This window comes from Perissodus microlepis, chromosome 7 (genome assembly GCF_051167445.1).
Source record: "Perissodus microlepis isolate ML-2025 ecotype Zambia chromosome 7, ASM5116744v1, whole genome shotgun sequence".
Taxonomy (NCBI): Eukaryota; Metazoa; Chordata; class Actinopteri; order Cichliformes; family Cichlidae; genus Perissodus; species Perissodus microlepis.
The window spans coordinates 38,480,116-38,496,211 of record NC_140467.1 but is presented as its reverse complement, the minus strand read 5'-3'; the positions used below and the strand labels follow the sequence as shown (position 1 = coordinate 38,496,211).

Here is a 16,096-nt window from a genome sequence, read left to right as displayed (position 1 = left end):
TGTCGTGCTGCTGTAGTCCATCTGCTTCAAGGTTCGAAGCATTTTCTGCATAACTTGGTTGTATTACTGTTGCTCCTGTTTTTATGCTTATACTCATTTTGAACGTCAGCAGCTCGTGTTGAACATGTACTGTGTTGTTGCCATGTGATTTGTTCATTAGATATTTGTGTTAATAAGCAGCTGAATAGGTGTACCTAAAAAAGTAGCCAGTGAGTGTATATCTGAAGTAATGTACTGCCTGCATTGCTGTCACTTACTGTATGTTTTTGGTTATTGCACTAATGTTCATATCCATGCATTGTCCTTAAAAATGCATGCCAAACAGCTTTCATGTCAAACACAATTTCTGAAGTGAAATAAAAGGATGAGTGTCTGTACTCCCAGGACGCTTTGCCTCCATTTTCTACATTTTCTCAGGTCGAAACCTAGATGGTAAAATGTGGCAAGACCCACAGCTTTTACAAGAAATCCTCATTCTTATAATAGTGCTGCTCCTGAAATAAATGCTTTTGCTTTGTAGTTTGTGTTTGTGTTGGGTAATAAGAACAATTAAAATGCCTAAAAAGTGCAACGCAAGTTGATGTGGCAGCTGTGCTGGTCTAGCAGTTTTCCTCTAAGTGGGTGAAGGCTCACAGCACCTAGTAATCCTTTTCCTGTGCATAATCACGAGGATGTATTCACACTTAGCTGCAGCATAGTACAATAAAGAGCCCAATATGCACTATCGTGCATGGAAACACACCTATGGAGTTTAATTCTTCTGAGTACTCCCAATCTTTACCCTACCTACACAGCCAAATTACAATCCTAAAGCAGCTCTGTTTGCAAAAAGCGTAGGCCACAGGGTCTTCACCTTTCAAGCATGTCCTCACTTTCTAACTTTAAGTATCATTTTGATCTTCACAAAGAGAATATAGTACACATTCTACTTTCTCCTCTGTCACAGTTATTGGAAGATCAAACTTGTACAGTAGGGCTTAATGTCACTTTGTCTTTTTCAACTTGTTCTTTCTTTCCCTCAGAGATCAAGCGTCCTACAACTGTCAGAATCTGGAGAATACACTTCATGTCACTGAGTTCTGGCTAATAATACAGCTTCTTTGACTGAAGATGAGTCATGAGCTGTGCAGAACAAATAAAGTTCATGAAGACAGTGAACCCTTTAAGTTTCATCCACCGTTACAGGTTATATAAGCTTGTGACTCTATGCAGTAATTTTCACCTATATAAAGGGTGTAAACTAATTAGGTGATTTATATGATATGTTATGCCAGTAACTTATCTTGAAGGACATCTTCTTTTTACTTCAGTGCTGAAATATGTGAATCAAAGAATGACGCAGTTATACTTTTGTAATTAAATCGTGTAAAAAGATGAAAAACCAACAACACATTCCTCAAGCTTCCCAGTGAGTCTCTCGCCCCCAAGGCCATTAATGCTCACTAGGCATGTAATTTCTTTTACTAATCAATTAAAAATACTTTAACTTCCTTTGTGCTGCTTAGCAAATCTTTTCTGAAACAGGAATAAATAGTAATATTTAGTCACAACCATTTTTTGCTGTGTATTAAAACACACTAATCGGCACTTGTGTACCTTCATAGTGTCGGTGAGGTTGACTAAAGATGGACTGCCCTGCCAAAGTTCATGATAATGATAGTGCACGTAATGCTGTGGCTCTCAATTAAAAACAATTAAAATAGCTCTATGGACCAAAGGAATGAAGCATGTCAGAGTGTCTCCACAGTTAATACCTTTAGCTACTATTGTTTCATTAGTTTTGGCCTTTTCATTAACAACAACAACAAAAAATAAATAAATAATGCATGTCTGACATTATGCAATGAACTGGCAAAACTGAACACAAATATAATTGGTCTCATATTTACCCTAATGACTGCTTTTGAGTAAATGCTGCTTTTAGTCACGGCAATTCTTAGCTGTGTAATAATGCACACTTATCAGCATTTATGTACCATGATAGTTTTGGTGAGGCTGAAAAAATAAAGACTGGAGGTTGCTGCCAGTTACTTGGTGAAACTGCTTGTTAAGAGGTAGATGAGTGAGTGCTGTACTGATGTCAGCAGCTATGATTGTTTTTGGAATTACAGAAGCATTTATAGACTTTATGTCCTCTTTCCCTCCATTTTTCAACCATTTTCTATGGTTTTACTGTCATTTCCTGTTTTTCTAAAATTTGTATCATGTGAATGAATCTATATTTCTAACAACTTTAATATCTTTGTCCTGAAGTCTTATATTCTCTATTACTTACACATTCTTCGAGTATTTCTAAATAATTTTTATGGCAAGATGTCACCACGTGTCCTCTTTCCTCTTTGGTGTCGTATCACTCTCTTTCCCTTTGTCTGTTTCGATCTCTATTCTCTGTCTATTCACACTGAGATGGTGAAACAAACAGAGAACAGGCTTTGATGTGGCTTCAATTCCCAGGTCCCATGGTTTGTATATGTGCGTTTAGGCATACGGGTTTCCAACTTGACTGCTTTTATCTCAAAACGATAAAAAAACAACAACAACAACAACAACAACAACAACAACAAAAACCCTCCAAAACAATCTTCATCCAAGCAAGTGCTTTAGCACCATTTAAGAATTATGAAAATTGATCAAGGCACACTACTGCGACTATAAAAGCAAAAACCAAAATGGATTTAAATTTGGCAATTTTTGCAAAGACAGTTGGATCTTCTCCCCTGTGTCAGCCTTTCAACTTGAGTTTCAATTTTAGTAAAAGGAAATCAGAGAGAGCCAAATCTGCCAAGTAGGGTGGGTGGCAACCTGTAGATGCTTCACAAGGAGACAGCATCGAAGAGTATGGTCTGTTTTAGGTTCATAACCACCCCGTAAACTCTATCTAGACTAACCGGTTTACACGTGTGAACACCTTTCATTCACAAGTGTTCTTTCATGTAAACTGCACTTGCACGGGGTGGTGTAACAGGGAGCAGAAGGTTTGTTTCTTGTTGAAAATTCTGCAGAGGAAGAACAAGTACCCTTATGTGTACACAGACACACACAAACACAAATATACAAACATGTGGGTAAACTCATCAAAGAGCTCAGAGACCTCCGAGTCTACAAGCTTAGAAGACAGAACACAGACCACTGACAGGGAAAAGAGCTTTGCTGTATTTACATGCGCTGCAGGGTTGGTTAGAGACATCCTGGCTTCCACTGAGCATTCTCAAATTTTTAAAAATAAGTGTCTGCTTTTTTGATGGATTTTCAAAATCCAAAAACACTCTCAAGCACCATCCAGAGCCTAATACACTGACAGATAAGAACTGCTGCTTTTGTTTGAACACATGGTGTTCAGGCGATTTTACAATTCTTAACCAAGATACAGGAGTGATGTGTTGTGACCTTGACTCAGCTGGTACAGTGGAGCTATACAAAGTGATTACACTGGGCAAGCTCCAAGGTTTGACACTGCGAATATGAAGCAGTGTTGGCAGACAAGACCATGTGTGCAACGTCAATAACAGATAAAGGTTAAAAAAACAAACAAACCCCAACCCTCTATTGACACATGAAAAAAATTAAACAAATTAATAAACAAATGCAAATGTTCTTCTAATCTGTATCCTACAGCCACACCGAAACAATCATGGATGCATCCAAGGAATGCCAAATATAAATAAACTAAAATGAAATAGGAGCAAATGGTGGAACAAAATGCACTGCGTGAATAATGAAAACTCTTAAAGGACACGTATTAGGCTTTTGATTTGTCTCGGAATCTGAACACTGAATCCCCAGAACATGCTTAAATTTTTAAATCCATGGAACATGCTTCACTTATTCTGAAAGATCCATGACAGAAATAATAGATCACAAATTGCACCACAGGTTACAGGGGTCAGCTGGACAAAAAACAGCCTCGATGTTACAACATGACTGGCTGTGAGTACTCCAGAGGGCAGTCTCACATTATTCATGTAAGAATGAAGTATACACTTTAAGACTGAAGAATAAGCAAAACAAAAGGTTTTGGTAAAATAACCATATTCTGCCAAACGACACTTAAATTCAACGACACTGTTGGCTGGTGTCATTTGTATTGTATTGACTTAAAATGATAAATGTTAACATTTATAATGCAAAAGAAGAAGGTAAGACAGGACCAAAATCACAAGGATACGCTCTCTGAACTACAAAGCTGTACATTTAATTTTATAGCAATCTATAATATCTCTACAGCATTTTTAAAATTAAACAATGTGGTTTTTGCCTTCAGACCTGCATCAGTTCTTTGGGGTACAAATTCAACACGGGGCTAGAAACATACCTCAGAGATTTTGGTCCATATTGACATGATAGCATCACACAGCTGCTCCAGATTTTTTCAGCGTCATGATGCAAAATTCCCATTCCACCACATCCCAAAGGTGTTCTATTAATGGCTACAGAGACCATTTGAGTAAAGTGAACTCAATGTCAAATTCAAGAAACCAGTCTGACATAATTTAAGCTTTATGACATTGCATGTTATTCTGCTGGAATCAGCTATAAAACAAATACCTACACTGCGTGTAAAGGGTATATGCTCAGTTGATATTAAGTGTCCCTAAGTGTGACAAGACATAAAAAAACAAACAAACTATAAACCATTACACCACTACCAGTCTGAATCATTGCTACAAAGCTGGATGGCTCCATGCTTTCATGTTGTTTGCACCAAATCCTGACCTTGCCATCTGACAGGATCAGCATTTACTGAGGCTCATGACACTTTTTTTTTGTTACATAGTCTTATTGAAGGCAATGCTAATGTGTTAAGAGTTTGCTTTTTGCATATGTTAAAGAAAAGTAAAGGGCTCCTAATAGAGGGAATCAACTAGGAACCACAACATTGTGTAAAAAAAATCCCACGACGAACTATTCAGTGACATTTCAAGACATACTTCTGAATGGAAGTGGTGGACTGACTGGCTCAGTGAATGACACTGCCATCCTTATGCCAATAGCAAGGCCTAAAATTTCATCCAAGACTTGAAGCTGCATTCCTAACTTGCCTAATTGTTCTGTTGTCTCATATTCTTCTCAAACTTTATTCCGGTCTAAGGACTTCCCCTGAGAACGGTGTTGCATAGTCTTGCCTTAGGCTTAGAAAATAGCACAGCAGACTACTGGTTTGATGCTGTGGTGGAGTGTTACGACTCTATTTTTCTCAGAGAAATGTAATCATTTTTCACTGGAAGAAACTGACAGGCAATTCATCATTTATATGTTGAATCTAATCAATCAGAGTGTCTTTATAATCAATTTTTAATCAAGACAGAAGCGGTCAAAAATATGTCACTGGCTTTACTCTGAGGACATTCTGACTCTGGGTGATTGATTAAGGTGTAGTTTTGATCATTTTTTTTTTGAGGATGATGTAAACTATTTCCTATGCAGATTTATTATCAAACATATGGTTATTTGTAAGTTCCTTAAAGGAAATAAACTCTTTAGTGTTTTTCTTAAATTTCAAATGATCATCACTCACTGTAAAGCACTGCAGAAAGAAATTTCAGGTTCTGTGTCTTCGACCTCTAGCTCTGTCTTGGTTAACCAACTGGTATGCATACTGTGCTATGCAATTCTAATCAAAGTCACATCATTATTCTGTACATACAATCCGCTATCTATCAAGGACATGCACTCACATGCACTCACACATACAACAGTGCATGCATCAGGGAAGGTCTGGGGTTCAGTATCTTGCCCAAGGACACAACTGTGCCAGTGTCAACTTTGCCTCTCTTTTTCATCATTTTATGCACATAAGATGGGCGGGCAAAACTGTTTAAAAAAAAAAAAAAAAAAAAAAGATTACTTACCATCAGACCACCTCATGGCATCATCAAGTTGTGATGGCAGCCCTTTCCAGAGGTTGCTGTCCTTAGGGTAGCCCAGGTCCATTCGTCTCAGGTGGTCATCGTATCGCCAATAGCGGTTGTCCTTAAAGAAGTAGGTTTTGTCGTTGTGTAGCCAAACAAAGGCAGCGTCCACACCCTCCAACGGTAGGCCAAAGTCACTGATGGGACGAGGGTAACCTTCCTCCACAATATTGTCTTTAAATACCCAGTATTTTAAACCTAAAGAAAGTTAAACATAATGAGTTAAAACCTACTTACCATTATGATGTTTTATAAAGAAAAATGTTTTATAAAGAAAAGACATCTGAGAGGATACATTTGAAAAGAAAATAATGAAAGGAAATAATTAAATAAAAAAAAAAAACCGCACACATATGTTTTTTTGTGTTGCTTTTTTGTCTTAACCACAGTGGTAGCTCAAAAGTTGTAGCTTGTTTATGTCCTTCTTTTCAATACTTTAAATGTCATTTAAACTCCTCTCCTACTCACATAGACTTACAAAATACACAATTTCCTTAAAAATCCCACCTGCTCTCTTCCAATGTTTTTGATACTATACCTTTAAAAAACACAATTTTGTGGTCCCCAGGCCTCTCGTATACTGCGTCCACGCTATCCAGATTGGTTGGGAGGCCCCGCCAGAAGCGATGGATCTGAGCAGGACGCAGAGACACCAGGTGCTTCTCTCTTGTTAGTCGCCAGAAGTACTTCCCTATGAAGAACAGGTTCAAAATAAGAGGAACAACACTATTACCGGTGTTGCTCTAAATGTCCTTCCAGACTTAATCATCTAAAGTGTACAAGAAACACAACAAGCAATGACCTACAAGTGACAAGGAGCAGCCCTAGTTTGAAAGGTTTGATATTTGTGGCAGGAAGACATAATACAATTATTAAAGGCTGCTAAGAGCTACAGATAAATCTAAATATTCTATTAATTATCTACAAACGTTCCATGTCCTTGATTTTAAAGTGTGACAACAAAAAACAAATTATATTAAAAAGTTCTATAAAAACATCGTTAAAATTTAGTAGACTTTACTAACACTGCTACTGCAGAAGGTATGCAAGTCTGTTTCTTGTTTCCGTTGTCAGTGGGAGGCTAGGGGTCATTCCTCCAGAGGGCAAGCATGAAAGGGTGATGTAATTTTTATACTGAAGTCTCTCAGCAGGGCTCAACTGGCTCAGTCGGGTATCTACAACTACCACCTCGCTCTCATTCTCTTTCCCTTTCTCACTTCTTTCATTTGACTCTTTCTCCACTGCTGCTCTTTTGGCTAATTTCTCGTTTCTTTTCTTTTCTTTTTTGTTTTGGGTTATTTTCCCTCCCCTCATAGCTCTGCAGCTTTGCATATCTCTTTCGCTGTTTGTGCTGTTGTACCTTTGAAAAAGAAGGCCTCTCCTCGTATCTGGGCCACTGCATCAAAGTGACTGGTGCATCTGTCTGGGGTATCTCGTGCCAGCCTGAGAGAGATGGGAAGAAAGTAAGAAGGGAAAAACAGCGTAAAATGAGCGACAACAAGGATCTGCTGGATTCTAAACTGGACATTTATAAAGCTTTAGACCTCTAGCCACCACAGAAAATGTTGTATCTCGGTTCTAATGACTCACCTCTCATTTGCAAAAATTTCCTCAGTTGTGAAAAGTGAGAAAAATTATTTGACCGATTATATTGCGTAGCTTTTTACTGACATGCGTCGACTCCTTCTGAGAAATTTTGCACAAGCTGTTCCTGATATCCTCTCAGGTGCCTGTATCATTGAAACCATGCTAAAAGAAGTGAGGTAGCTATCAGGCTGACATGGTGAAATCCCTCGGTGTGTTTATCCCCAAGGTTTTTAAGTGATTTAAATCACTGACGTGGCCTGCATGCCAATGATGAAGCCATTAGCACCACAGGGCTGAGAGTGAGAGCCTGCCAGGCCTTATATTACCAACAAAGGTCTCTATTCAGAACTCTATTAGCGCTACACCACAGTGTAGTGGTCAGTATCGGTGCTCTTGTCGGGCCTAATCTAGCTTTTTCCACACATCATGACCTGACCAAGGCAGCAGGAAACAATTAATGAAGCTAGTGGACGTCTGAAACTGGCGAGCAAACGCTGCTAAATGTTCATCTGTGGTCTTTTAGCATTACCTCACCATGTGTAGTTGTATTTGTACCTCCACCCACCTGAAACTAACTAAACTCTGTAGACCTTCAGACTAAAGTTTCTTCAGGTTTTTGGGGGCTACCCCAGGCTGGGGTTGAGTGGTTAGGTTGTGTGTGTGATGTGTGCAAGAGAGTGTATGTACTCTCAAAATGTATAAATGGACAAAATGCAGTCTAATTAAGCTTGATAACCTAAAGAAACTACAGGTTGATAGCTGCCCAACTGTCTTCTGAGAATTGCTTAATTTGATGGGCAAGGTCCCATGCTCACTCTTGGCTAATTTGCTTTTTTGGTACCTTACAAGTTCTATCAAGTCTCCCCCTCCCCGCAAGAATTATTATTATTTTTTTTACAATGAATGTAAGCCTGCATAGGTTCATTACACTGCGTCTCAGTGGAAGTAACAAAAACCTGATATAATTATAAAACAATCACAATGCAATTATGTACAAGGAATCATCCCAAAAAACTGAAATCTCTTTGTAATGTGATTCAATCCAGTGAAATAAAACGAATGAATACCACCTGCATGAGGCCTGTGGATGTAAATTCATTTATTGTCATGACTTTAATATCACCATTTTTCCACAACTATGTAAATAGACAGAATGCACATTGAGAAGATGGTTTATTTGCTTCTGCTGAGGCTTGTTTTCACTTTTTTGCTAATCAAAAAGCTTTTCACTAAGTTGCGTCCTGAGATGAACTGTGCATTGAGTTTTATTGACACAGACCCTCTGGCCATCATGCCTGCTTAACTAAATTTATGAAATTAAGATGAAATGAATACTGAAATTGGCTTTCCTCCTTCCAAACGATGCAGCTAATTTAGGTAAAAGAGACCTTAAAACAACTACTAAGGAATTAATCAAGTGATTTTTATGGACTGCATTATTATTAAAGTGCCAGATCTATTTCTGTTGCATTTAAAAGATAACAGATACCTTTTATACTTCTACTTACATGACCGTGGACCTGTTTTCAGGAAGATCTAGCAGGACAGGAGGCTCGGCTGTCTGAGACGAACTGCCTGGTTGATTTGTATGGGACACTGAGTCTCTAACACCTGGGAAAAGAAGACAAACATATATAATAACAATAAATCCCCTATACTATTTTTGATAATTTATTTAGTTTCTTTTGTTCTCCATTTGTGTCTTACATTTCATATGACACATTTTCAGTCCCATTGCCACAGGATCATAATGGCTTAATGCCATGGTGACCATATTTTGATTTCCAAAAAAGAGGACACTTGCACCAGTCATGAAGAACTTTAATAAAACTGTTTACTTAAAGAAAACTTTAATGTATTTAAAGTATGCCTTCTCTGTGCAGTTAATGAATGGTGAAATAAAAAATGTCATATAGGCTTTTACAAGTCAGCAAGTGCAAAAAAAGAGGACGGTTGGTCACCCTAATAATGCCAATAATTTGGCATTAACATCAGCACAAAAATTGTGCACCGGGAACCTCGTGGCATGGGTTTCCAAGCACTTCCTGTGGGATTTATATATAAGGTGGTCCGGTACTTTTGTCTGTGCAAGTGTGTGCAGGGATAGACAATTAGATAAGTAGGTAGAAACAAAAGAAGATTCATCACTCAAAGTGAATTAAAACTGCCCTGAGGGCAACCTATGTGGTCTCATAGTATTTTAGAGGACAGTTTAAAATTGTAAGATGTAGAAAAAGAATAGAGCCCTTGAGTTCAGTTTGCACTACTGAACTCTATGCCATCAGCTTGATGGTTGCAGCTCTTACTGCAGTACAGAATGTGTATCACAATGGATTTTCTCTGCTTGTTCCAGTACTCATAGGTAGAACACAGTCTGAACAAAACGGGTTAGCTTTGATTTTAATGACAGAAAAAAGTTGCCAAATCATTCAACAATGGAGGAGTCAAAAATATGTATGACTAAAATAAATATGTGAGGTTACAGTGCGGACAGAAAGATATTTGTAGGACTGGTCATTGGTTGGTTAGGAATAACCACGGGGGTTGTGATGACCAACATTTTTTTGGATCCAAAGTCATCTCAAAATGAGGTAGTTTGATCATTTCAACGTGTCACAATATTCCCCTTCAGCAGGATTCAGCAATTCAAATCACACGCCGCCATTATTTATCCCTGCACTTGATTGTGTTTTTCTAAAAGTCATCATTTTCTTTCTTTCTTCTCTCACTGTCACTTCCTGGATCAGGGAAAGGTTTGATGAAGTCACATGGCATAATGAGGTCCAATTAACTCCATCCATGTTTTCATTAAATCAATAACCTTGCTCTGCAGAGCTCATAAATTGGTGCCCCCTGCATGAGATGAGGCTGCTGTATCTTCAGTCTCCTGAGCTGTCACAGCCACTAGTTTACTGCGAGACAAACATAATTACAGCCAAGGATCATGACTCACGGCCAGCAGAGAAGGATTCTATGAAGGGTCTGAGACTTCACAGCATTGATCATGTTTGACACTGCTTGTTACTAATGATGATTCATCAGGTAAGCAGATAATTTTGTGAGTATTTACTGCAGCACATATTTCATATTAATGATGGGAAAAAACAAAACTATATTTCCAGTAAAGAGGCTTAGCCAGGAGCATAAAATTGTTCAATATAATTATGGAAATGCACGAAACAGCTGACTGTAATAGGAAAAATAAATTAAGCAGTTCTGATTTAGGTCATATATTGTTACAGGCCTTGAGCCACCCCTCATTTCTTTATGTTTTGCCAGGAAATGGGAAATAGGTGCAGTGACATACTGAAATGTGCAAATATGCACCAACAACAGGTGCAGATGCAGGTCCTGTGTCAGGTCTTTGCTGGCTTTTTCCTTATTTTCAGGACATGACAGTGCAATTCATTTGCTATAGTTTTTTAGGCTTGCTACTTCTACTTTTTTATATGTGCAATGCGTTGTTAAGGACACGCTGCACACTGTGCTGACACATGTCAAGTTCTCAGCTAATTCTAATCACCTTGTTGGTGCAAAAATACCATTTTATGCCTGTTGAAATGTTGTCTCTTGTGTGTAACCGGGTCACAAATTACATATTGTTATAATTACACAAAATGTGTTCTAAACTCCAAACTGTTCTTTTAGGATCCCCAAGCCTGCAGTTATCTTCATTGTCAGTGAGAGCCCCTCCTCATCCTTTTCTTCTTCTTTGGTGCAACCCTATAAATTTGGGGTACCCCTTTTTGGTCTCTCCCCTTTTCTACAATTCCCCTGTGGGAGAGGTTGGTATCATTTATTGTCCAACACTAATTATATCTTTATCCACCCTGCCACCCTGATGTTTCTAATTGTGTGTTTTAGTTCATTATTGGCATCATTATGCCTGTCTTTACTTGCTGTTATGATCCTTTTCATAGTTACACAGCCAGTTTGCTTTTATGCCTTAACATCACACTCCCCATTACTACTACTATGAAACAAAGAATACAAATGTTTATGAATTTGTGCTTTTCAGTAACACCTGAGGCAGATTCAATAAATGGAAATTTGTTAGGAATCAAAGTAATTTACTTTTCTGGCTCATCTCCCTGACACACACACACACACACACACACACACACACACACACACACACACACACACACACACACTACATACCATAAAGCTGCCAAACTCTGACTTTGTCTTCATAGGGTAGATCATATTTTAGAGGGTCTCCAACAGGGCCCTGGTAGTATGGTCTCATGATGGACTCCATTGCAGAGGTGTGGACCAGACCGATGGCATGACCAAACTCATGGACTGCGACTGCAAACAGATCCATGCCGTGAGAGTCTGAAAGAGACAGAAAAGAGATTACAAAAAAAATGGAAGTAAGCGCACTGTTAAAAGTCTTGCTTAGTGAAACATAAAGAAGAAAAAGCAAACCTCTTTAGAAATGCACTCTAAAGGTCAAAGGTCACTATACACAACACAAGTAATGCTCTGTAAAATTGCTACTATTATGACTATAGTCCCTTTATTTCGTGCATGGTTATAGCCATTATTTAAGACAGGTATAACAATGATGGACACATTGCATCTCAATCTGTAAAATAATATACAAACCATGTTTTTCTATATGTAAAAACTCGCTTTATAGTGCTCAAACTATTAGTTAAGTTTTGTAACAGTTGACTAAAATAATAATAGACCACTCCAATTTGTTTTTCAAGTACATTTGTGGTTCATGCTTATCCAGTGTAAGGATTTACTGCTGCTTTGCATTTGATTTTATGACAAGATAATCAATTAATCAAAAAATACCTCATAGAGAATCACAGCAGGCCATGTGTAATGTCACAGCTTGCAGATTGCTATAAAGAAGTAGTTCTAGGTCTTCAGCTGCAGACACTGATCATGTGTAAATGGATAATCTGCTTCTTCCTCCGTGGCCAACAGTCTGTTTTGATTGGTCACACATGTTCAATTAGCATTAGCATTCAGTGACAGAAAAGGTGGCATGAAAGACTTTTTGGTAAATTGCTTTGGAGAGATCCACAGCGACGGTCGCCAATGTGACCTTTCTGCTATGGGTCTGCACCCTTAATTGACCCTTTTCTTTTTTTTTTCCTCCAACTTGTGGTGCAAATTGAGAGGCATGACAGACAGCTCAGGAAGCTCTGAGTGTTGCAGGTGTGTGGTATAGTGAGATAACTATGGTAATACTGCCTGAGTCCCTGGGCCGCCAATCAAAATCTTAGTGCGGAAAGACACCTAAAGAGGCTGCAGGCTATTAAAGCGCCTTCCCTCCATCTTCAGCTAAAACATAAAAAGAAAAATCCTCCCAAACCCCTTGTCCGACTCTGTGAAGCAAGACAGAACCTGGGCTCGGAGATTTAGATTTCCAAAGAGGTACCGTGTCAAACCAAGCTAGCTCAGAGTTCCTTGGTGGCTATGTGCGCAAGTCTGCATTCAGTAAACCATAGGTTGGCCACGGCCTGGGACACGCACTCGTGCTTACAGTATTCACCTGGGGTGGTCAGGAGGCAAATGCCAACTCTAATCTACAGAAGCACATGTTGCAGGTGAACAATAGGAAGGAAAGAAAGGGAGAGAGAGTGAGGGAGAAAGGGAGAACAGGGACTCAGAGCACAGTATGTACCATGTCATCGCATTTAAGGTCCATGTGAAGCAGACATAATAGACATAATGACTGAGGACAAAGTCAGAGAGGCAAGGATTGTGTGAATGCACCAAATTCTTTTAGAAAAGCAGAGACTGAGACACATGGGGAGAGAGAGAGAGAGAGAGAGAGAGAGAGAGAGAGAGAGAGAGAGAGAGAGAGAGAGAGAGAGAGACTTCAGTGTGGCTCTTCAGACTGTTACATTCTTAGGGATTCAATCTTTGTTCTTCCAGATTCACCACTGACCCATTAAGCAGCTTTTTTATCAGTCCAAATGCTTTCATGGTATGGAGCTGAGAATAGAAATTAATAGCTTCATTTGGTAGACCTTTCAACCCTCACCTGGCTGTCAGTTCTCCAGTCCACAAAGATGAGGATCACAGGACTCTGTTGCTTTGATCTTGGTCAAGAAGACCCATAAAAAAACATCACAGCCCCTTAGTGGATGCCCCAAAGTCAGCCTATGTCAATAGCATGAATATCTATAATCAGTACTTCCTGCTGTCTTTGCAACTAGTCACAAATTCCTCACTCAAGATTTAGTAATTAAGCTAATTTTACTCTTTTGATGACCAAAAATAGCTTGTAATAACTCAATCATTGTCACTCATAGCATAAATACAACTATTTGTAACTGGACTATATGAATGCACATAGGAGACGTGTTTGCCACAAAACAGTATGCAGTTTTAGGGTTAGCATAAAATGAAGCTGGGTTTACTTTGATACGATCCTCTTCCCATCTTTTGCTAATTTAAACACGGTAAGGCTTATGCATAAGTTCAGTAATGAAAACGTGTAATCACTCACCTGCCTGCTTTCCTGGTTGTTCGACTGCTAGTCTGTTCTTTACATCACTTCCACTTTCCCACACTGTCAAAGTCAATACCGACATCATTACTCTAGCCCAATCATCCTCTTGCCCGCCTTCAGCGAGCCAATCAGCCTCCAACAAGTGTGCTTTAAATCTCAGTGCTCTTCTGTCACTATGAAAAGAATAATCTTAGAGATTCATTAATTTCTGTATCACAATAAATGTTATCTTTAAATACAGTTGACAATGTTTCCCCTTAACTTCCCCATTTTATTAAGTGTCAGGTCAGTCTTTAGAGTTCAAACTGATTAGTTACATCTGGAAGTTGTGTAAATACCCTGAAACAGCTTATTTTTGGAAAAGAACTAACTCATGTGTTAGCTACCTGTAACTAGTTGTTAACATCAACACAAATATCTAATCAGCACACACACAGCAGCTCGATGCATGTCGACATGCAGACACAGTCAAGATGACTTGCTGAAGTTCAAAGTGAACGAGGTGATTTAGGGAAGAAAGGCAATTTAAGTGACTTTGACTGTGGCATGGTTATTGGTGCCAGACGGGCTGGTCTGAATAGTTCAGAAAGTGCTGATCTACTGGGATTTTTCCACAGAGCCATTGTAGGGTTCACAAAAAAGAGAAAATATCCAGTGCATTGCAGTTCTCCAGATGAAAATGCCTCGTTGATGCCAGAGGTGACAGGACAATGGCCAGGCTGCTTTGAGCTGAAAGGCAACTCAAATAACAACTCATTACAACCAAAGAAGGACAAAGAGCATCTCTGAATGCATGACATGCTGAACCTTGCAGCAGATGGGCTACAGCAGAGGAAGACCACTGGGTGCCACTCCTGTTAGCTAAGAACTGGAAACTGAGGTTACATTTCTCACAGGCTTTAAAAAAATTGAAAACTGGAAAAAAAAAAGTTGAAGTCTTAATTATTGCTGTCACATTCAGATGGTAGGATCAGAATTTGGTCTAGACAAAGTAAAAGCATGGCACACTTTGGGCCAATAGAAGCAGTTGAGCATTGTTAAATGCTACAGCCTGCCTGAGTACTGTTGCTGACCATGTTCATCCCTATATGACCACAGTGTATCCATTTCCTTGTGGGTGATAAAGCACCATGTCACAAAGTTGTTTTGTTGAAAATGAAAATGACTTTGCTGAAGCAAAATGCCCTCCACAGCTACCAGATCTCAATCCAATAGAGCATGTTAGAGATGTGAAGGAGAGATTTGCATGATGGATGTGCAGCTGACAAATCTGCAGCAACTTTGTGATGATATCAAGTCAATATACACCAAAATCTCTGAGGAATGTTTCAATCTTGTTGAATCTGTGCCATGAAGAATTCTGAAGGCAAAAGCGGCCCAAGCTGCTTCTACAAAGTGTACCTAACAAAAAAAAAAAAAAAAAAAAAAAAAATATTTATATAGCACCTTTCAAGATAAAATCACAAAGTGCTTTACAGAGGCAGAAAACAGACATTAAAATCTAAAACAAAACAAAATCAATCAAAAGCGAGTTTAAACAGATAGGTTTTTAACTGCTTTTTAAAAGACATGACTGAGTCCACAGATCTCAACCCCTGGTCACAAGACCTCAGGGATCTGCTGGGGTGATAGGAGCATATCTGTATATGCCCCTCCCCCCCTCAACACTTCCGTCATTTCCATGTTTTGCCTGGTGTTGTGTCAGTATGTTTTATTTCCCATCATTAAATTTCTAATATTGTGCTCCTAGGAAGTACAATCCTCTCTGAGGTTACTGACTTAATCACTAAAAAGGTTTTGCGAGGATGCACTTCATGCTCAGGACTTCCACACTGTCTGTAATGGTATTGGCTCACAGCCAAAATTCAGTCCACCCAGGCAAAATGCTACGCTTTCCCTTGTTTGGGCCACACCAGAAGAAAAAAAAATCTCTCTAGCAGAGGTCAGAACGTTCTTCCAAATATCTGCTGCTCCTCAAGCTGACATCCATCACTGTAATCAAAATCTATCCCCATCATTAAAGCAATTCCTTCTATGAATCGACCATCATCCTGTTTAGTTTCCTTCACTAATACATATTCTTTAGCACAAACAAATAAACAATCCTGCTAAATAATCG

General features: G+C 38.9%; 1 protein-coding gene across 1 annotated transcript in view; it reads right to left on the bottom strand.

The window, feature by feature from the left end:
* Positions 1–16,096, bottom strand: part of LOC146383596 (matrix metalloproteinase-17-like) — an 89,937-nt gene that overhangs the window by 5,052 nt on the left and 68,789 nt on the right. The window contains exons 5-9 of the mRNA XM_084934928.1: positions 11,658–11,834; positions 9,005–9,107; positions 7,270–7,352; positions 6,448–6,600; positions 5,850–6,107 (exon numbers count right to left, since the gene is read on the bottom strand). Coding sequence (XP_084791054.1) covers positions 5,850–6,107; positions 6,448–6,600; positions 7,270–7,352; positions 9,005–9,107; positions 11,658–11,834 — 774 coding nt within the window. The remainder of the gene's footprint in view (positions 1–5,849; positions 6,108–6,447; positions 6,601–7,269; positions 7,353–9,004; positions 9,108–11,657; positions 11,835–16,096) is intronic.